Below are 24,650 nucleotides of genomic sequence, written 5' to 3'. Positions count from 1 at the left end.
CGATACATCTCCTGGACGTCCAAATACATATGCACAGACATATGATTTTACTTATTTGTTAAGTTACAGTGTGTGTTTTATACATACATACATAATAAATTTTATATATATATATATATATATATATATATATATATATATATATATATATATATATATATATATATATATATACACATACATATACAGACACACACACACACACACATATACATACATACAGTATATAAATAACACACTAACATAGTAAATAAGTAAAGTTATTATTGAAAGAAACTAAAATCAAATCTTTACTGAGTATATCACTAACACATTAACAGGCACATAAATGTATACATCAGAAGCTATGTGCACTCCAAAAAAACTAACATGAGAAAAAACAAACAAACAAACCGTAAAACAAAACTGGATTAATCTGGACAGAGTGAATTTGAGAGAATAAACGACTAATGAATTTAACCTCCATTATTTCTTTGTATGAATTTTAATGCTAAGTGCAAAGTTGTATTTTTTATTGTTAAAATATGGCAACGGGGGATTACTCTACAGGAAATTGCCCAAGGCATTATTAAAAAAATAAACTAACACAAAAACATATTTAAAAAATTGATAAAAATAAATAATTGGTATACAAAATGATTAATAATGCTGTTAAACTTTTTTATTCTCTAGGGATATTATTAAAAAAAGATTATATTCCTAAAGCACTTTGAACCCAAAATGAAAAATAAAACACATTTCAGATTGATTTCATTAATATATTGAATTCAGAACACGGTATCATGACTACAGCTAACTTAGACTTAATTCCCTGTTCTTGGAAAACAAAATGCACTTTTTTTTGTCTGTACATAAAATATTCATTCTATGTGTTCAGTTACATTAAATGTAAATATTTCACATAAAAGATAACAAAAGAAGGCAGGCATACTATATATTATATGATGCTGAACAAAGAAGAAAATACAAGGCATACAAGTCCAACATTTGCTCCCTTTAGTCAACATTAAATAAAAAGAAACAATTAAGATTCTGAAATTTATGCCCACAGAGAGTCTAATTAATTTCCCAGTAAACACCAGAATTAGGTCAAGCTGACCTGAATCTGAACCCTGCAGTCTGTCTCTAGAAGCCTCTTAGTAATTAATACCAAAAACAATTTCAATACGTAGAGGAGTACATCTCCAACTATTCTGCACATTTCAATTTTCCGTTTCAGTGATGAAATGGTTATTATATGAATTGTATAAAGGAAAAACAGTTTTTCAATGAAGTTTCAGTTTTGCTACAATAATACTCATTGATGTTAAACAAATAATGAAACTTCCTAAATAACAAAAAGCACAAAAACAAAAAATGCAAAACATAAAAAATCCCTCTAATATCCTGAGGGAATATTACAAGCATCCACTTACATTGCACCTCTCATTTTTACTTTTACTAATGCCTTAGCCTGCTGCCCTTCTGCTGCATCAAGCACACATGCTGGACAGAGTGCCCCCAAAGCTTCCACACTAGTAAGTATAGGTTCTCTCCTGTAGGTGGTGTGTTGCCCTGGATGTTTTCTGCAGTAATTTGGGATGTTCTCTTGAAAACTAAAGGTCGTCTGTTAATGTGTAGTAAAGTAGGATCTTAAAAAGACAATTAATTTCTATGTAACAAGTCAAATTATTTGTTTTAATATTTTATTAGGCTATTCAACTCATTCAATTACTATTCTACAATTACTTCAAAATGACCGTAAGATAATTTAAGAATAATGATATTAGAACTATTTCTTAAATTGCTACATTGGATTTGCAGTAATATAACTGGAAAAGAATGAGAGTTAAAGTAAACAAAACATCATGAAAACACACAAAGGAACTGTATAGCACTGCAAGACATACAGTGCATCCGGAAAGTATTCACAGCGCATCACTTTTTCCACATTTTGTTATGTTACAGCCTTATTCCAAAATGAATTAAATTCATTTTTTTCCTCAGAATTCTACACACAACATGCCATAATGACAACGTGAAAAAAGTTTACTCGAGATTTTTGCAAATTTATTAAAAATAAAAAAAACTGAGAAATCACATGTACATAAGTATTCACAGCCTTTGCTCAATACTTCGTCGATGCACCTTTGGCAGCAATTACAGCCTCAAGTCTTTTTGAATATGTGGCCACAAGCTTGGCACACCTATCCTTGGCCAGTTTCGCCCGTTCCTCTGTGCAGCACCTCTCAAGCTCCATCAGGTTGGATGGGAAGCATCAGTGCACAGCCATTTTAAGATCTCTCCAGAGGTGTTCAATCAGGTTCAGAGAAGTTTGGGCTCTGGCTGGGCCACTCAGGGACATTCACAGAGTTGTCCTGAAGCCACTCCTTTGATATCTTGGCTGTGTGCTTAGGGTCGTTGTCCTGCTGAAAGATGAACCGTCGCCCCAGTCTGAGGTCAAGAGCGCTCTGGAGCAGGTTTTCATCCAGGATGTCTCTGTACATTGCTGCAGTCATATTTCCCTTTATCCTTACTAGTCTCCCAGTCCCTGCCGCTTAAAAACATCCACACAGCATGATGCTGCCACCACCATGCTTCACTGTAGGGATGGTATTGGCCTGGTGATGAGCGGTGCCTGGTTTCCTCCAAACGTGACGCCTGGCATTCACACCAAAGAGTTCAATCTTTGTCTCATCAGACCAGAGAATTTTCTTTCTCATGGTCTGAGAGTCCTTCAGGTGTCTTTTGGCAAACTTCAGGCGGGCTGCCATGTGCCTTTTACTAAGGAGTGGCTTCCGTCTGGCCACTCTACCATACAGGCCTGATTGGTGGATTGCTGCAGAGATGGTTGTCCTTCTGGAATGTTCTCCTCTCTCCACAGAGGACCTCTGGAGCTCTGACAGAGTGACCATCGGGTTCTTGGTCACCTCCCTGACTAAGGCCCTTCCCCCCCGATCACTCAGTTTAGATGGCCGGCCAGCTCTAGGAAGAGTCCTGGTGGTTTCGAACTTCTTCCACTTATGGATGATGGAGGCCACTGTGCTCATTGGGACCTTCAAAAGCAGCAGAAATTTTTCTGTAACCTTCCCCAGATTTGTGCCTCGAGACAATCCTGTCTCGGAGGTCTACAGACAATTCCTTTGACTTCATGCTTGGTTTGTGCTCTGACATTAACTGGGACCTTATATAGACAGGTGTGTGCCTTTCCAAATCATGTCCAATCAACTGAATTTACCACAGGTGGACTCCAATTAAGCAGCAGAAACATCTCAAGGATGATCAGGGGAAACAGGATGCACCTGAGCTCAATTTTGAGCTTCATGGCAAAGGCTGTGAATACTTATATACATGTGCTTTCTCAATTTTTTTTATTTTTAATAAATTTGCAAAAATCTCAAGTAAACTTTTTTCACGTGGTCATTATGGGCTGTTGTGTGTAGAATTCTGAGGAAAAAAATGAATTTAATCCATTTTGGAATAAGGCTGTAACATAACAAAATGTGGAAAAAGTGATGTGCTGTGAATACTTTCCAGATGCACTGTATAACCTCCACTTTGAACTATATTATAGATTTATATAAATCTGCTAAATAAGTAGAATACTAGGGACAAATTTAAAGTACTCCTTTTAATATATGAAAATCATGCAATACCATTGCATTCCCTTGACCTTATACAACATATGTCTGTAAAACAGAGCATAAACTATGATCATAAGATAGAGTTTTATTACAAATTCCAATTTTGATAAATATCTACACACCCAATGTCAATAACAGGGACTTCATCCAAAACATATTTACATCCATTTCCAATATGAACACTCATAAAATTATAATGGTCAGGGACCTCAGTATGTGCATCTCGGGAATTGCAGATCTGACATTGTGGTCAGCAACACAGGAGCGCCGCAGGGGACTGTACTTTCTCCGGTCCTGTTCAGCCTATATACATCGGACTTCCAATATAACTCGGAGTCCTGCCACGTGCAAAAGTTTGCTGACGACACTGCTATCGTGGGCTGCATCAGGAATGGGCAGGAGGAGGAGTATAGAAACCTCATCAAGGACTTTGTTAAATGGTGCGACTTAAACCACCTACAACTGAACACCAGCAAAACCAAGGAACTGGTGGTGGATTTTAGGAGACCCAGGCCCCTCATGGACCCCGTGATCATCAGAGGTGACTGTGTGCAGAGGGTGCAGACCTATAAATACCTGGGAGTGCAGCTGGACGATAAATTGGACTGGACTGCCAATACTGATTCTCTGTGCAAGAAAGGACAGAGCCGCCTGTACTTCCTTAGAAGACTGGCATCCTTCAACATCTGCAGTAAGATGCTGCAGATGTTCTATCAGATGGTTGTGGCGAGTGCCCTCTTCTACGCAGTGGTGTGCTGGGGAGGCAGCATTAAGAAGAAGGATGCCTCACGCCTGGACAAACTGGTGAGGAAGGCAGGCTCTATTGTTGGCATAGAGCTGGACGGTTTGACATCCGTAGCAGAGCAACGGGCACTCAGCAGGCTCCTATCAATTATGGAGAATCCACTACATTCATTAAACAGTGTCATCTCCAGACAGAGGAGCAGTTTCAGCGACAGACTGCTGTCACTGTCCTGCTCCACTGACAGACTGAGAAGATCATTCCTCCCCCAAACTATGCGACTCTTCAATTCCACCAGAGGGGGTAAACGTTGAACATTATTCAAGTTATTGTCTGTTTTTTACCTGCATTTTTTTTATTACTCTTTAATTTAATATTTTTTGCTGCTGGAGTATGTGAATTTCCCCCTGGGATTAATAAAGTATCTATCTATCTATCTATCTATCTATCTATCTATCTATCTATCTATCTATCTATCTATCTATCTATCTATCTATCTATCCATCTATCCATCCATCCATCCATCCATCCATCCATCCATCCATCCATCCATCCATCCATCCATCCATCATCTTTAATTGTGTTTTAAATCCAGACCTACATAGGTCTCCTGCCACAGAGGCGATGACATCTAACACTGCAAAAACAAATACACAGTTTATAACTGATTACAACTTATCAGATCCCTAGAGATTTCTAAACCTAAACTCAAGAGTATATTCCTTCTACTCACCAGTGCATCACTGTTACTCAAGAATTGATTATTTCTTTATAGATAACAATTTTTTGCCTACGATTAAATCTTGTAAGTACAACGCTATTGTTATCTCCAACCACACCGATTTCATCATGGAGCTAAAATCAATATGCCCCAAATACTCATCTCACAGCTGTTGTCTTAACCTGCTTTTATTAACAGATGAGAACTGTACAGAATTTATATCCAAGCATATTGATTTTTTTTGTGACAAATACATCCTCAGAGGTCTCTGCTGGAATATTCTGGGAAACTCTGCATGCTTTCTTAAGAGGTCAGATTATTTCATATCTTTCCCACAAAAATAAATTCAAAACCAAGAAGAAATCAGAGCTAATCAGTGAAATTACCAGAATAGATCAAGAACATGCCAGGTATCCAAATGAGGCACTTCATTGGAAAAGACAGGCTCTACATGCAGAACTCAACCTCTTGACAACCTCATGTTTAAATCAAGACATCATTACTATGAACACAGAGAGAAAGCTAATAAGATCTTAGCTCAACAAATTCACAAAGTTCACAATACAATCCCAGCAATTACCAGACGAAGACAAAACCATTGACCATAAAAATATAACGCACTACTATAAGTCCTTATATTCTATTCTGTTTAAAGAAGACAAAGACACAACCTAATGCATTTTGGATACATTACAGATACCACAACTAGATACTCTCAGTGCAGAGGAATTGAATAAACCTCTGGCACGATCAGAATTACTACATGGTATAAACTCACTTCTGAGTGGAAAAGCAGCAGGCCCTGATGGCTACCCTGCCTAAGTTTATAAAACATTTTCAATTAAGTTAGCTCCCCTTTTATTAGCAACATTTACAGAAGCTAGAGACAATAAAATTCTACCTCAAACTTTTCACCAAGCAAAATAAGGACTTATTACAATATTTATCATACAAACCAATCTCACTTCAGAATAATGTTGTACGGAACTACCTTTTCACTACATTGTAGATAACTGGATTTGGCCCGAACATTTGTGCATAGATCAAACTACTGTATATCAATCCAGAAGCTTCAGTTTGTATTAACAACATTAACTCGGACTACTTCAAACTAGAACATGGTACTAAACAAGGATGCCCTTTGTCACCACTGCTTTTTGCAATCGCCATTGAGCCACTGACAGTTCACTGTCAAAATGCTTATGAGATAAAGGGGATTATCACAGAAGGACTTGAACAGAAAATTTCTCTACATGCAGATGACATGGTACTGTATATATCAGATCCACAAAACACTGTGCCTGCAGTCCTAACAGCACTAACCGAATTTTAAAAGATTTCTGGTCTCAGAAAAAAAGTGTGCTCTTTCCATTGAATACTCAAGCACACAATATCAGATTGGACACCTTCCCTTTTATCATCGAAGATCAGTTTAAATACCTAGGGGTAAACATCACAAGCAAACATAAAGCTGTTTATCAACAAAAGTTTGCCATCTGTATGGAAAAAAATAAGCAAGACTTGCATAGATGGTCAACCCTTCATCTCACTTTAGCTGGAAGAATTAACATTGTTAAGATGAATATCATTCCTAAGCTTCTCTTTTTTATTTCAAAATATTCCAATATAAATCAATACTCATTTTTTAAGAAATTAGATTCAACCATAACCTCATTTATTTGGAATTCAAAACATCCACGTATCCAAAGGGCGACCCTACAAAGACCTAAGGCGGAAGGTGGCATGGCTCTACTTAGCTTTCAATTTTATTACTGAGCAGCAAATATACAAGCTATAAAAATCTGGACATTGACATAAATAGATGAACATACACAAGCTTGGTCCGCAATAGAAATAAAATCCTGCAGTACTTCTTTATATTCCTTGCTTTGTACCCCAATAAGTACAAGTAATTGCCAATAAACTAACAACCCAATTGTGCTTCAATCACTCAGAATATGGAACCAATGTAGGAAGTATTTTAAGATAGAAAAGCTTTTATCTGTGGGACTTCTGCGTGATAACACACCTTTTCCTCCCTCTCAAACGTACGCAGTTTTTAATGTCTGGAAAACATTTGGGATTAAATCACTTGGAGATCAGTACATAGACAATGTCTTTGCATCCTATGAACAATTACACTCCAAATTTCACTTTTCAGCAACACATTTCTTTCACTACTTTCAAATTAGCAACTTTGTTAAACAGAACCTTCCCAATTTTCCTCACCTCCCACCTACGTCTATGCCAGAAAAAATATTGATCAGTCTTGAGGACTCAGACAGCATTTCCGTAATATATAAAACCATTTTACAGTCCCTCCCTTTCAAAGATCTCAGAGTACAGTGGGAAAAAGATCTCTCTCTCAACATCTCAGAAAAAGAGTGGAAGGTAGCAATGCACAGACATCACTCAAGCTCCATTTGAGCAAAGCATACAATTATTCAACTTAAAATTATCTATCGAGCATACCTGTCTCATTTAAAATTTTCCAAAATGTTTCGTGGATAAGATCCAACTTGCAAACATTGCAATCAAGTTCTAGCCTCATTGGGCCCTATGTTTTGCGCATGCACCAAATTAACAACATTTTGGACCTAAATTTTTAAATGCCTTTGTGACAGCTCCCAGATGGGCTTAAAGTGGAGGAGGACAAACAAACTGTAGTTGCCTTTACTTCACTATTGGCACATAGACTTATCTTGCTCAACTGGAAGAAGCCTAACTCACCTCTTTTAAGTCAGTGGGTAACTGAGGTTATATATCATTTGAAATTGGAAAAAAATCAAAATTCTCACTTAGAGGATCTGTATAAAACTTTTTTAAAACCTAGCAGGATCTAATCAATAACATTTTAGAATGAGCATTTAAATTGAGGAAGTCGACTCTCTTCCCTTATTTTATTCTATTTATTTTTGTAATTTATTTATACACCCTACTATTAAAGTTTTACTCAGTGGACCTAGCGCTCTCTCTCATGGGTGGGGGTTGATTTCATTCAAACCTAGTTTTGTAAAATTTGACTTGCTTGTATGGAAAGTTATTTGATTTTAACAAATTCAATAAAATGTTAAAAAAAGAAAGACATTCCTGTGTAAAAAAACTACTCATGAATAAATAAACTTTAGCTCTAGGACACCCTAACTCTGGAATGACCCAACTCCCTATTTCTGATGGGGATTTAAAAAAAATATATTTAAAAACCAACAAAAAAAACTAACTATGGCATTTGATTTATTGGCTATTCTTATGATATTCCCATTCTCCTTTTGTGAGAAGATGTGTCATTCTATTCTCCTCCTGGGGAAGAGGTGTCATTGCTAGAACCCGACCCGTGGGTTCAAATAAAACTGAAGCACAAGAATATTCAAATAAATGATTTACAACAGAACATGAATACAAATTAGATTTTAACAATGTACAAAAAATGGTCAATTAACAAATATTTAAAAAAATAAATAACCATAAAACCAAATAACATATGCACACCAATAACAATATTTAGAACACTAAATTAAACTATATTTGTATAATTAAATAAAAAGTACTCAAAATTATAAAAACAATACTATATTCTTACATTCTGTGCAATTTACAAAACAATAAATGAAACAAAACTATTACTGTGAAGAGCAACTAATATAATTAACATGGTCAAACTAATACTCCCATCCCAGTAAAGGAAGGTCATAATTATAGTTTCTCTGCATTTATGCCATTGAAACAGCTCTTTTCCTCATAAATGTTGCCCATAACACTGAACAGCTGCTCACTAGGCACTGATGGAAAAAGGGGACAACACAAATATTACTTTGCCTGAACAGAGAGGTTCTTAAAACTAGGGAAGTCACAAAACACGGTACTTCCATACTAGTTTGGTACTATTTTGGTTTTGAAAATGTAATGCACCCAGCTTTTTTACAGTATCGGTGGAACCAAGAATGTCAGTATTGCATTCATGCATGAAGTAGACAAATCACTTCGGAGGGCACAATAATCAAACTGAGATATGCCTTGTCTCTTGGCATGTCAGAGGACTGGGACTCAGTCAACTGTGGCATAGCCTCACTTGGGGAGGAAAAATGGAGGTGAGAGAAGAGAAAGAAAGCTTGTTACTGCTTATTTATCTTTTTTATCCTCACAACTGTAAGTGCCAACATAATAATAAGCTCATTAGTCACAATAGCTGGTAATAATATGAAATCAAGGTTAAAGTTAATTTATTAAACAATGCACTACTTTTACTGAAGACTACAAAATGTCTTCAAAAACTCTGAAGCAGTGTCTCTATGATCAAACAGTGAACTTTGCAAGCTGGAATGTCAAAGGTCTCAATCACGATCTAAAGAGAAAAAAGTATTGTCCCACCTAACAGGCTTAAATGTGAAGGCAGTATTTTTACAGGAGACTTACTTAATAAGTAAGGGCCAGTTCTAATTGCAAATAGATCAGATTGGCCAAATGTTTCACTCTAGTTGTACAAAGATAACTAGAAGAGTTGGAATCTTATTACACAAAACAATCTCATTTGTAGCATGCGGCATAGAATCTGATCCCCAAGATGTTATGCTGAATGGCAATTTATTCAAATCTTCTAAAGTCATTTTGATAAATATCTATGAACCTAATGTGGACGATAGAAATTTTATCCAAAATGTATTTGCATCTGTTCCCAACACTCATAAAATTATAATGGCTGGAGACTGTGTGTTTTAAACCCTGACCTGGAGATGACTTCAAATACAGTACTGATAACATCTAACACCGCAAAAACCATCACATGGTTTGTAATGGATCAAAACTTATCTGACCCTTGGAGATTCTTAAATCCAAGCTCAAAAGAATATTCCTTGTTCTCACCAGTATACCACAGTTAATCAAGAATTGGTTATTTTTTTATTAATGACAATTTATTGCCTGCTATCAAATCTTGCAAGTATGATGCTATTATTATCTCCTATCATGTCCCACTGTTCTTGGAAATGGAATCACTGTGCCCTACACCCTAATTTAGTAGCAGCTGGCATCTTAAGCCCCTTTCGTTAGAAGTGAATTTTACAGAATTTACCTCCAAATAAATAGATTTTTTTTTAGACAAATTGACTCAGAGGTCCTTGCAGGAACACTCTGGAAAACTCTGAGAATTTTTTAAGAGGACAGGTTATTTCATATTTTTTCCCATAAAAATAAATTGGAGACCAAGAAGGTATTAGAGTTAATCAGCGAAATTACCAGAATAAATCAATAATATCCTAGGTGTCCTAATGAGGCATTTTATAGAAAAGACAGATTCCGCAATCATAATTTAACCTCTTGACAAGAAAAGAAACTAACAACTCACCTTTAAATCTTGACATCATTACCATGAACACAGAGAGAAAGCTAATAAGATATTGGCATAACAAATCCACAAGCAGAAAATTTGCAGAGCAAGATGGAGATATAATCATTGACCATAACAATATGAGTTTCGAGGTTTTTGAGTCATGAGTTTTTTGATGCATTACAAATACCATTGCTAAATACTCTTTCTTAGTGCAGAGGAACTGGACAAACCTCTAACACTCTCAAAATCACTGGATGCTATAGACTCAATTCAAAGTGGGAAAGTTGCAGGCCCCGATGGCTACCCAGTGAAATTTTATAAAAATTTTCAAACAAGTTAGCTCCAGTATTATTAGCAACGTTTATAGAAGCTAGAGACAACAAAATTCTACCTCAAACTTTACACCAAGCATTAAGTACTATCTTTCCAAAGAAAAATAAGGACTTATTGCAATGTGTACCATTATTCTATAATAGTAACAATAAGAGCAGCTCACTACTCAAAACGGTAATTCTGGGAAGTACCCGGAATGGAACCGGCAATCTCTTGATTATGAATTAGCAGTTCTTACTGCTGTACTACCACCTTACTTAGCATCGTACCCTAACCCAATTTCTTTTTCTTTGGTTATATTCTTGAATAAAAGCGTACTTGTTTTGTTATACATGTACCTTTTGTGAAAGTGTTCATTTGATATTCGGACTTCAGTCTTGACACATTATACAGTTCATGTCAAAATTTTGTCATTAGTATTATAACATGAAAAAGGTTTCTGTTTTAGGTATGTGTTCAAAATTTCTTCACATTTCCTGTCATCCTACTGTACATTTACCCAGATCGTTGTAGATACGGAACACACATGAAATGCATGTGATCCAAATAACAATGGATTATATACCCTATACAACTTCAGGCACTTCATACAGAGATAAACAGACTTGAGCTGGGAGAACTTTTTGTCCGCATTGAGCTGCGGCAGGGGATAGCAGGCTGCTTGTGCTGATTGACACATTTGCAAAACAAAAGATACTAATATAGAGGTGAGAAGGAATTTAAGGTGGCCTGGGATTATGAGTTTTTTGTAAAGTGTTAAAGGCAAACACTTAGTTTCTCAACAGGGATGCTCCAATCAGGTTTTTCAAATATGGCCGATACCATTTTTTTTTTTCTTTATCCCTCTAAAAATCTCTTTACACTAACCTCTTGCATAATCAGATGCATAGAAGCCTTAATCCGATATTAATGTGCACTATTATAATTAAACTATAGACCACAGGTGTTGTTAATTTTTCATTAACAAAATGAAATTCTGTAGGTTTAATTTTTGGTGACCATAAAACTGCTAAAATAAAATATGCACAAAAATATTTATCCATAATACATATATCATAAAAGAAAATAAAACGCTTCTCATAATTATAAGCTAACATATTGTTCACTTTTTTTCTGTAATGTACCTATCTGAAACAAGGCTCCACATTTAATCCAACAAAAAAATTAAATCAATCGATCAATTAATTGGTATTGGCAAATAAACACTTGTAAATATACCTGTACTTTAACAGTAAAAAAGCTGTTGCAGAACTAATGATTAAAGTATACATTTACTATGTTTACACAGGTGTGTTTTTTTCTTCAGTGTATCAGCTAGAAATTTAGAATTCTTGAGGTGTAATTGTAAATATAGATTACCATTTTAATAAGGCAGTACTGGTTTCTTTACAAAACGTATATTGTATGACACAGCAACAAATAATAACACAGTACAAATGTTTAAAAAAAGCCATAAATTTATCAAATATTCAAAAGTTAAAAATCAAGAAGATACAAGACTAACATGCTTAACAGGTTTAAAATGAAAATGTAAGCTGCTGCACTTAAAACAAGTCTGCTGTCCAAACTCAAACAGTGTTCGTTTTAATTTAAAGGACAAAATAAAAAGGTCTGAACTAATAAAAGTAGCTTTTCTTTTCGTTTGCCTAATTGCACAGGACGACTTCTCAAATTCATTTTTCTCAAAACAAGCCTTGACATATTTTGTTTACACTATAATAACTTTGATGCAAAAACAAAAAAGACACATGCTGCCACATGCTGTACTTCTTTAAATGCATATTTCTACAGTTGTCCACCAATCTAGGCATTTCTTCATTAAACAGTTCATTGTTACGCTGGGGTGTAATTTACATGCATCCAATTGTTACGCGTACATGAATGTGGGTTTTGGGAGGACTGGCAGTGCAAATGTCAGTGGTAGCAAGTAAACACTGATGCAAAATTCAAATAAAGTGGTGATTTGGCTTGTCTATACCGGCAATGGCATGAACTTCTGTTGTGTATCAGATCTTACTTATGTATTGTTAACTGAGGAAACATAAAATTGGGGGTATAAACATAACAAGCATCATTTTTATAATAACGCTTATGTTATATGAAAAGCACTGCTCTGAAATAAAAGTTGAATGACTATACTTTAATCATAATCCATATTACCTCTTTGTCCCAGTATTTTTGCTTCTCATTATATACTAATACTCATTATATACTAATATATAATTTTTACACACACACACACACGGAGTAAGACCACTATACAGCACACACATGCATATAGGAAACTAGAACTGGAACAGGGAACTGAAGATATGCTTGACAAGATTACTTAGAAAGCTAAACACTAAATTAGAGGCAGACCTAAACATGAACAATGTTATAAAAAAGAAAAAAGCAATCTGAAAAATAAGAATCATGTTGCATGCAAATTTCTCACAAAGTACATTCAGTAAAGCATGTGAATAAAAAGAGATGGTGGTGACATAAGCTTTCTATTCAAGAAATGAACTGAAATCAAGAATTATACACTTCAATTCAACCATTCTGATCCACTGGCATCAATAACTTTGTTTTGCACTCATCAAATCAGTGTTCAGTGTGTAACTGTACCTTTAGATCTATTTTACATAGACTCTGTAAGAGCTCTCTAACATCACATGATTTTTTCCATTCAAAAGGCAGTGTAAAACTCAAGATTTCCATTATTTCTTTCTTACATTCAGCAGTTTCTTAATGCTGTTCTCTATCTACAGGTGAATTTTTGCTCTCTATATTATTTTTTTATCATTTCTGACTTTGACTAATTGTTACTATTGTTTTGACATAAAATTGTTGTTTGAGTTATTAGCTTATTTCCCAATTCTTGGTATATATCACCAGTTAATGTTCTTATTACTGTATCTATTAAGCAATTTAAGAATGAAAAATATATACACATAAGTAAAATGATTACTATTTCTAAAAATGAATTTGCAATAAATAACCACCTCTGTAAAATCTGAAGCCGTTAACCTGCAATTGCTCCGTCCTGGTTATGATGTTAACATTAGAATCCCTAAAGCCTATGAAAATATTTGTAAAGCCGGGCCACCTTAAATTCCCTCGTCTGCGGCACCTTTGTTTTGCAAATGTATCACTCAGCACAAGCAGCAAGCAGCCTGCTCACTCTTCCCCCACCAAGGCAGCTGAAGTCAGACACAAAATTCTCAGCGCTGACGTCTGTTTATCTTGGGGTATGGTGTCTGGAATTGTATAGGGTAAATAACAACTGTATATCATTATTTGGAACATAAACATTTCATATGTGTTCCGTGTCTACAATGATCTGTGAAATGTAGGATGACAGGAAATGCGACAGGAAACTTTTTTTCATGTTACAGTAATAATTGACAAAATGTTGACGTGAAGTGTATAATGTGTGAAGACTGAATTCCAAATACCCTAAGTTCTTGTCTATAAGCCGCGGCTTATCTAAGGAAAAAAGTTGTGAAAATGAAAAAATAGAATATCGGCTTATACATAAGTCCGGCTTATACATCCATCGCGGGGGTTGCGTTCCAGAGCCACCCGCGAAATAAGAATATCCGCAAAGTAGAAACCATATGTTTATATGGTTATTTTTATATTGTCATGCTTGGGTCACAGATTTGCGCAGAAACACAGGAGGTTGTAGAGAGACAGGAACGTTATTCAAACACTGCAAACAAACATTTGTCTCTTTTTCAAAAGTTTAAACTGTGCTCCATGACAAGACAGAGATGACAGTTCCGTCTCACAATTAAAAGAATGCAAACATATCTTCCTCTTCAAAGGAGTGAAGCAAACAAATCAATATGTCTGTTTGGCTTTTAAGTATGCGAAGCACCGCGGCACAAAGCTGTTGAAGGCGGCAGCTCACACCCCCTCCGTCAGGAGCAGACAAAGAGAGAGAGAGGGAGAGTTTGTTTTTCAGTCAAAAATCAATACGTGCCCTTCGAGCTTTTAAGTATGCGAAGCACTGTGCAGCATGTCTTTTCAGGAATCAGCTTTACAAAAGATAGCAACGTGAAGATAATCTTTCAGCATTTTTAGACGAGCGTCCGTATCGTCTAGGTGTGCAAACAGCCCCCCTGCTCAATCCCCATACGTCAGGATCACAGATAGTCAGCGCAAGAGAGACAGAAAAGTAAGCCGGGTAGCTTCTCAGCCATCTGCCAATAGCGTCCCTTGTATGAAATCAACTGGGCAAACCAACTGAGGAAGCATGTACCAGAAATTAAAAGACCCATTGTCCGCAGAAATCCGCGATATATATTTAAATATGCTTACATATAAAATCACAATTTAAATGACCGCTACGCGCTCGTGTTGACTCGGCGACGCCCAGAGCAGAAAGAACGCGCTCCGGCCGCTCCAACCGCGCCATGCGGGGAGTGAGAGAGACGCCAATATCTCACACTCTCTCCCCCCTTAAAGAAATTAAATGGGCGCGAGTGAGACCACTGACCTCCCTCCCTTCTATTAGTTATAGGTTATAGTACGTTCGGCTTATCCATGAGTCCGGCTTATCTATGATACGATTTTATTTTAAAAATTCGTATGATTTTTGGTCTCCGGCTAATACATGAGTCTGGCTTATAGACAAGAACTTAGGGTATCAAATAAACAATTTCACAAAAGGTATAACAAAACAATTGCACTTTTATTCAAGAATATAACTGAAGAAAAAGAAACTGTTCAATTTACATGTTACTGAGTAGTAGAGGTAAGGACTGCTGTTTCATAATCAAGAGGTTGTGGGTTCGATCCCGAATCCTCCTTTTATTTACTGTTTTGAGTAGTGACCTGCTACTATTGTTACTATTATATAATAAAAACATGCATTTGATTTGAGTCTGTAACAGCCAGTGTATGGTTTCTTACCAGTTTATGGTACTTGTAAAAGTTAGCACTGAAATGGAGCTCAATAATTTCATCTTGGTGTCTTGTTGAGCAAACAGAAACCGCAGTGTCTATGGTGGATGTTACTTTTCCTCACACTCGGACATTCATATCAACATGTTATTTGAACGATTTTTTTAATTCAAGAATCCAAGAATAAAATTGAACAAAAATTGTTCTAATTAAGTTTTATTCAAGAATAAAACTGAACAAAAAAATTGTTCAAATGACATGTTGATATAAATGTCCATGTGCAAGGAAAAGTAAAATCTTTTACAGGTACCATAAATTTACACAGGAAGTTACAGACTCAAATCAAATGTATGTTTTGTAATATGATTATAATAATAATAACAACAACAGCCCACTACTGAAAGTGCTAAATACAGAGATGATGTGGGATTTGAACCCATTACCTCGCCATTATTAAATGATAGCTTATCCACTGCGCCATCTGCAAGGATCCATGATGGAGCAACATTACCACTGTGACAACTGGTTGCAAATGAAACTAGCAAACACATACATATGCAAATGTCTTTTATTTTATATTGACTGATAGTTGGACTTCAGCAACATGTCAACTGAGCAATTTCTTTTTCTATAGCTTTATTGTTGAATAAAAGCATACATGTTTTGTGAAAGTGTTTCATGGATATTTGGGCTCCACAAATACTACACTTCACGTCAAAATTATATTGTTATTATTATAACACATGAAAACATTTTCTGTTTTAGCCATGTGTTCAGCATTTCTTGCTTTGCAATGCCTCCGTCATTCTATATTTATAAGCAGGGCTGTGGAGTCAGTGTCGAGGAGTTGGAGTCGGATTCATTGAGAAAATGAAGAAAGTAGATGAAGAAAGTGACAAACAGATATTAGAAGAAGACAGTTCTGCAAGTATTGGAGAAAGTGAAACCGAAGAGAATAGTGAAGGTTTGGATAACATTGCTGAAGAAGCATCTAAGCTTACTACTATTCAACATATGCATTGTGCTGTTCACACTCTGCAACTTGCAATAAGAGATGGATTGAAAGATTGTCATGCAGCTACTCTAATTGGCAAATTGAGGTAAGTAACTGTTGCAGTCAAGGCTCCTAAAACAGATGCCATTTTGAAAAGACGTGCAGGAAAAGGAGCGATTTTGGATCAAACAACACGCTGGGGAAGCACTTATTTGATGGTAAAGTGTTTACTTGAACTAAAAGACTTTCTTGAAGAACTGTACAATGAAAATGTTTTATTAACTGAAATCCAGTAGGCACAAGTAAAAGAACTGGAAAGTCTACTTTCTTACCCCGTTACTGTCACCAAGAGGTTGCAACATGAAGATTTAACATTTGGTTGCGTTCCAGACCCCCCCGCGAAAGGTGAAAATCCGCGAAGTAGAAACCATATGTTTATATGGTTATTTTTATATTGTCATGCTTGGGTCACAGATTTGCACAGAAACACAGGAGGATGTAGAGAGACAGGAACGTTATTCAAACACTGCAAACAAACATTTGTCTCTTTTTCAAAAGTTTAAACTGTGCTCCATGACAAGACAGAGATGACAGTTCCGTCTCACAATTAAAAGAATGCAAACATATCTTCCTCTTCAAAGGAGTGTGCGTCAGGAGCAGAGACTGTCAGAAAGAGAGAGGAAAGCAGACAAATCAATATGGCTGTTTGGCTTTTAAGTATGCATGGCACAGCGGCACAAAGCAGTTACAATGAAGGCAGCAACTCACACCCCCTCCGTCAGGAGCAGAGAGAGAGAGAGAGAGAGAGAGAGAGACAGAGAAAAACAAACAATCAAAAATCAATACGTGCCCTTCGAGCTTTTAAGTATACGAAGCACCGTGCAGCATGTCACTTCACGAAGCAGCTGCACAGAAGGGAGCAAAGTGAAGATAATCTTTCAGCATTTTTAGACGAGCATCCGTATCGTCTAGGTGTGCGAACAGCCCCCCTGCTCAATCCCCCTACGTCAGGATCAGAGAAAGTCAGCGCAAGAGAGAGAGAAAAGTAAGTTGGGTGGCTTCTCAGCCATCTGCCAATAGCGTCCCTTGTATGAAATCAACTGGGCAAACCAACTGAGGAAGCATGTACCAGAAATTAAAAGACCCATTGTCCGCAGAAATCCGCGAACCAGCAAAAAATCCGCGATATATATTTAAATATGCTTACATATAAAATCCGCGATAGAGTGAAGCCGCGAAAGGCGAAGCGCGATATAGCAAGGGATTACTGTATTGCCTGAACAAAAGCGGAGGGTTAATAGCTGATTGCATTGTATCTTCAATGAAGAAAAGAGAGAGTCTCTTACTGGATAATCAAATCTTGTTAGCCGCTATTTATGTTGATCAAATGAGCTGAATATTGTTGAGCAGTGACCACATTGCTAAAAAAGGTACTCTATGATGTAGCAGTTCACATGAAGGGATTACTACTACCTGAAACACCACCACTGGATGAAGCTATACGCACTGGTAACTCAGGATCATCCTCTTCAAATGAAGAATTAGACTTTGATTCCTACTTGGACAAAATGGAACTTTCAAAAGCAAAGCGACGTCACCTATGCGTGAAAGATAAATGACCAGTAAATGTACAAATAAAGAGATTCCAGCAGGAGCTTTTTAAAGAATTAAAAGTAGTTGAAAAGTATCATCACTCATCGAAATTGACTGTAGAAGAAGCCATCCTTGTTGATCCAGAGAGTATTAGTGATGTGGCTAGAACTGTAACAGCAATGTCACCCACCCAAGTCAGTGTTGAAAGACTATTTTCAGCTCTAAAAATAATCAAGTTAGATTTAAGAGCTTCTATGAAAGAGGATCTGGCAGAAGCAATTCTGTTTCTTAGAACATTGCATTGAGTTAATTTTGGATTGCATTTAACAGCTATTCTACTCTGCAACTGTATTCCAAGCTTAATATATAAACTGTTTTTTGTTCATGTAGTTAAGCTTTGTTTTTGTTTTAAAACTACCGAAGAATGTGGTTTATACTTTTTGTACTGGTAAAGTTCCTGTTCCTGATTATTTTGCATGCTACTACTTTATAGCCATTTGATAAACACAATAAATAAAACCTTATTGTTTTCATTTTTTTTGTTCTATGTTTAACTGGCCAATACGGTAGAGAGTCAGCTTCCTAGCCAGTAGTTACAGTTAGGTCCATAAATATTTGGACAGAGACAACTTTTTTCTAATTTTGGTTCTATACATTACCACAATGAATTTTAAATGAAACAACTCAGATGCAGTTGAGGTGCAGACTTTCAGCTTTAATTCAGTGGGGTGAACAAAACAATTGCATAAAAATGTGAGGCAACTAAAGCATTTTTTTAATACAATCCCTTCACTTCAGGGGCTCAAAAGTAATTGGACAAATTAAATAACTGGAAATAAAATGTTAATTTCTAATACTTGGTTGAAAACCCTTTGCTGGCAATGACAGCCTGAAGTCTTGAACTCATGGACATCACCAGATGCTGGGTTTCCTCCTTTTAATGCTCTGCCAGTGCACCCTCTGTATTTACTTTCATGCAGTCTTCTCTTTATGGTAGACTTGGATATCGATACGCCTACCCCCTGGAGAGTGTTGTTCACTTGGTTTTCTTCACAATGGAAATGATTCTGCGATCATCCACCACTGTTGTCTTCCGTGGACGTCCAGGTCTTTTTGCGTTGCTGAGTTCACCAGTGCTTGCTTTCTTTCTCAGGATGTACCAAACTGTAGATTTTGCCACTTGTAATATTGTAGCAATTTCTCAGATGGGTTTTTTCTGTTTTCGCAGCTTAAGGATGGCTTGTTTCACCTGCATGGAGAGCTCCTTTGACCGCATGTTGTCTGTTCACAGTAAAATCTTCCACATGCAAGCACCACACCTCAAATCAACTCCAGGCCTTTTATCTGCTTGATTGATAATGACATAACGACGGACTTGCCCACACCTGCCCATGAAATAGCCTTTGAGTCAATTGTCCAATTACTTTTGAGACCCTGAAGTGAAGGGATTGTGTTAAAAAAATGCTTTAGTTGCCTCACATTTTTATGCAATTATTTTGTTCACCCCACTGAATTAAAGCTGAAAGTCTGCACTTCAACTGCATCTGAGTTGTTTCATTTAAAATTCATTATGGTAATGTACAAAACCAAAATTAGAAAACACACATGAAACACACATGAAATGTATGTACTTCAAATTATGATATTTCATTACCTGTAAAATTCCTTACAAACACATTGTCAAATAAGCACTTCAACACAGACTTGAACTGTGAGAATTGCAGCAGGATGTCCTTCATCTGACTGAATGGTGGGGGTGGGGCTAGTAGGCTGCATTCTGCTAATCCATATATTTGCAAAACAAAAGCAGGCTATTATCACAGTGATAAGCTTCTTGGTGTATGTCAGGAAAATTTAACTAGGTCAGCAACAGTAAAAAAAAAAAAATCGCAAGCTTCAGGGATTCTAGTGTTAACCTGCATCCAGCCCTGTAAGCAGTTACTCCAAACTAGCTGTGAGAACTTGGGAGTTGGTGGCAGGATTGGCACTCCAGCCACTGTAAAAAAACCTCACACTGTTCCATGCCATTCAAACTAGTGTGGTGCTGAGGTGTCACCTGTTGCACGGCTGCACTCAAGTCCTAATTTGGGATCCTGTGGTGGTTTGCTGTGTGGTGGGTGCAGCAACATGCTGTATCAGTGAATGTTTCTAACCCCTCTCTTTCTCCAATACTGAAATTGTTTACATTCTGTATTATGTTATAGATATTCCTATCTATGCTGTTATGGAGACACTATTGCTTTATATCAGAACAGTAACAAATTATATAATCTACTATCAACTGGTTTGTATCTGATTTGTGCTCCTAGGCCATATATAACTTATTTTTGAAATGGGAGTGAACAGATTACATGAAAAACATGGGAATAGCAGGTGCTTTATTATTTTGTACTTTACAGACATATAAAAAGTAATGTGAATATTGCTTAGTTAAATATTTTCTTAATACTTGGGACAACAGACACTGCATAGCAATTTTTCTTACCTCCCACCTTTCCATGGCATACTTGTCTAATGACTCGATGTCTCTAGCATGTTTGTCTGGCCCCAGCTGAGTTGTGTCATCTGCCCAGGCTTTACCCCTGCAAGTACATAAAACAAATTGATTCAGACTGCAACTCTGTAGGAATTCATACAGAAACAACCAAAAAAAGGAGCAGCCAGCCAATGGTTGGGGAAACACTTGCTTTATCATGCTCGGTTACCACATTTTACTAACAGTGAATCATCATTAGAAAATTGTCCTTGATTGCTTACCTTTATTACTTGTGTTCTGTTTTATGTATTATATTTACCCCATTTCTTGACACCCACTGTACACCCAACCTACCTGAAAGGAGGTCTACTTCTGAATTGCATTTCCCAAGACTCCTTTCTATTTGTTTCCCTACAAGAGAGTTATTCATCATCTGCTCAGAGAGTCAAAGCTGGGTGGCTATAAAAAAGCAGTAGTTGTTAAAGCCATTGTGGCATTCCATGTGTGATTTTGGGCTATACAAGAAATACATTGTTGTTGCAATCTTGGACAAGCAAACTATAGATTCACAAAGCCCAGCAGACACCCTGGTGTTTTGGATCATGCGATTTTAATTGGTTGTCTATTTTTTACCAATAGAAATTCGCCAGGCTAATACAGTGGAGCACTTTAAAAAAACTGCTAAAAACACATTATTTTAACATGGCTTTCTCATAGCTTCATTTTAGATTAATCCTGATAATGATAATTAAATGCATATACAGAGTATCATTCACGGTGGCTCCGAAATCCATACTAACCCCTACTTTCTCTGCTTTTTCTGGTTTTCTGTGTTGGCGATTTGCTCCACCACCACCTGATCAAAGCGCCATGCTATCCCTGCATTGATGGATTGAAGGCCAGAAGTCCACAGGACCATCAACATCAAGTTCTTCCATGTGATAACTTGAGTACGCTTTCACTTAGGTCAATTAAATTTTGCATACAAGTATTAGGTACAAAACGTAGATTTCCATCAACTTTTGGGCTATTTCCGTTAACCAGAAATGGTACTTTACCTTTTATTCAGGCAGCTGCAGAGTCCGATTTATTCAACTTTCCTTTTATAACAACTGTTCAATATATTATTAATTTGATTTGTTGCTGATAGTTCTTTAATGTTCATAATATAAAAACATAAGCATTCTCTTCTGGTTTACTCCTCAAATATCCATCCCCATATCTGAGTATACGAGAAAGTCTAGGGGAGACCACTCCTGATTTTTTATTAAATTGGTGTCTCACACACAAGGTAGCAAGTTCACAAAGCAAGTAAGAAAAACAATTGTGTTTGTGTTAAAGCAACTGGTGAAGAGACAGCAAGAGTAGACCGCTGAAGGTTAACATTATCATTCTTACCGCAGCATAAATAAAACAAGAATGAAAACACCATTTCATTACAAAAAGCAGATGACGAAGCAAGGAGGTCCAGTAGAACTTCGGCACCAATCATTAGTGACGGTAATTGTAATCACAATCAGCATTAAGACAAACATAAATGAGAAAGAACTTTTTAGATACAGCGCAAGAATTTGAGAATATTAATGCAAGGTTAATTTCATTTTTGATAACATATTTCTGTATAAATCTGAATAAAGACCATGCATCAACATGGAATAATCCTTCAGCAATCATTTGTTTATTAAAATGTTCTTTTTCAAGATGTTAATTGTGTGGTTGAGGATGGAGTGGTATGCTTTTTTTTTTTTTACAATACTTTACAAATAAAATGTTCTGTAAAATGTGGAAGTCTATATTTTGCTTTTAAGAAAAAAAGCTGGGCTACTAGAAATTGTATCTGGGCTAACACATTTAGAAAGTTAGAAACTCAGCAGAACACCATTTACAATTTGCCCACCCCTGTTAAAAACAGCCTAAAAATCACATTAACTTTTATCATTTTATTTTACTTCTCTGCAAAAATGCCCTTAGTGTAAAGATAGAATCAATATAGAATTTGGATCATTAAAATAATGTAGCATTTAACTTCAGTGCAGCGACATACATTCCTTAAAGACTTAAATTAATACTTTGAGGCACAGGTAGCAATTTTTGTCCTGTGCAGTTCTGTAACCACCAATATCATGGAAAATAAAGGGTAGTTGGTTAGTTGTTGGGGAGGATTGAATGGCACACAGGAAGAAACTGGGATGGCTTTGTATCTGTATGTTTCTACTTGATGAAATGATGTAGCTCTAGAAGGAATTTCGTGAAAATTGTAGAACTTAAACTCGTGGTGATGTTGATAAAATAGAAGCCCACAAATCAGAGCCATAAAGTATCCCCTAATAGATAAACTTAAACATAAAGCTCTGTGCAAGCATGCAAATAGCCATACTCCATCCTGGAATCATAAGGTATAAGCTAAATTTCAGTCCTGTATGATATGTCATTTAAAAACACATTTAGAATCACACATGGCAGGACAATTTAGAATTATTGCTTAACCTAATCTTTTGAAATGCATGGGAAAATTGAAGTACATGGAGAAAAGCAAAATTGATAAGGGATGAATGTGCAAACTCCTCGAATACAGTGATCGAGCGGATATCTAAAACTATTTATAAATTATGTAATGCAGCTGTGCTTTCATCACTATTCTATCTTATTAAAAAATATTCATTGATCTTAGTCCTGTGATTCCCAATAACTCAAGACTTTATGGAATATATTTATATATCTTATATATAAATGTCTACACGTGTGTGTGTCTGTCTGTTTGGCCCGGAAGTGCGAGGCTACACCGTGAAGTTCAAATAGCTGGCAAGGCGGCCCCAAGTTAACGAGTCAGAAGAAGAAAGAAGTACGAGGCTACAGCATGAAGCTGAAAGAAAGCGACTCCGTCATCAAAGTGAATTCTCCAAAGAAAGACAAACTTGCTTAGCCGCTTCTACACAAGCGAGGTGAGCACATCAGCAAAACGAAACCTCAGAGGAGAAAGAAACTTGCTTAGCTGCTGATAGACAAGGGGGGGGCGAGCACATCCGCAAAACGAAACCAAAGACTCTGCATTTCAGTTTTTTTTCTGATGATTTCAGTAGTTTCTAGGAGCCCGGCCTTTTTACAACACGGGCTTACACAGCTAGTATGTATGTATGTATATAAAAACACACCACCACTGATGTTTTGAGGAACAGTATGCTGGGAATATTTTTCTGTTTCCCAAGATTAAACTGGAAGAAGTGATCAAAGTTGGAAGGAGTAAATAGATATCTTTCATTAGTGTAAGTTTATTTATTTTGTTTTTCAACAGTGGCATACTGTTTAATACTGTTGCCTCATAGCTACTATGGAAGAGAAACAAGCCAAAGCTTTAAAGATTACAAAAAGGGAAGGATGAAAACTAATGAAATTTCACTTTTTCAATTTATTTTCTCATAACAGACATTTTTAAATCGTTTAACTTAAAAATCAGTGTGGTGCTAAACACCTGGAGATATGTAGTAGAGGATGAGCATCCCTAATCAGAAATTTAAAAATCTGAAATTCTCCAAAATCTGAAACTGAAACCACTGTTTTTCAGCTACTGTACATGGATAATGTATGAGCCTATGTAAGGCTGAAAGAACTTGCAGCTATTTTTGCGAAAATCTGAATGGTAAAATATACATTCGGAGTAAATGATGTACCACACCCAGTCAAAAGGAGGTGAAAAGGAGAGTCACAGGAGATGCAGATTTCAATACTCAGAACACTCAAATCAGTAAATATGTCTAACGACTCACAAAGAAGCATGGATGAAGTTGCACAGCATCCACATTCTGACTGTACATCTAAATGAATAACTAAAAAGAAGGTAACACTACTATTTAATTGGAAATGCAAACAAGGCATGTCAAAATATAGCTGCAGAGCTTTAAAACGCAGAATATACATATACTACAATGCTTATGTAAACTTTGCTTCATTA

At 36.4% G+C, this 24,650-nt stretch overlaps 1 protein-coding gene across 4 annotated transcripts in view; it reads right to left on the bottom strand.

The window, feature by feature from the left end:
* gtf2h4 (general transcription factor IIH, polypeptide 4) overlaps nucleotides 1-24,650 on the bottom strand; it is a 104,823-nt gene that overhangs the window by 68,416 nt on the left and 11,757 nt on the right. For all 4 annotated transcript variants that reach the window (XM_028800570.2, XM_028800585.2, XM_028800577.2 and 1 more), the window contains exon 5: nucleotides 20,711-20,807. In XM_028800570.2, the coding sequence (XP_028656403.1) occupies nucleotides 20,711-20,807 (97 nt within the window). The remainder of the gene's footprint in view (nucleotides 1-20,710; nucleotides 20,808-24,650) is intronic.

This window comes from Erpetoichthys calabaricus, chromosome 1 (assembly GCF_900747795.2).
Source record: "Erpetoichthys calabaricus chromosome 1, fErpCal1.3, whole genome shotgun sequence".
NCBI classification, from domain to species: Eukaryota; Metazoa; Chordata; class Cladistia; order Polypteriformes; family Polypteridae; genus Erpetoichthys; species Erpetoichthys calabaricus.
The sequence above is the reverse complement of the archived record's forward strand: the minus strand, read 5'-3'. Positions and strand labels throughout refer to the sequence as shown.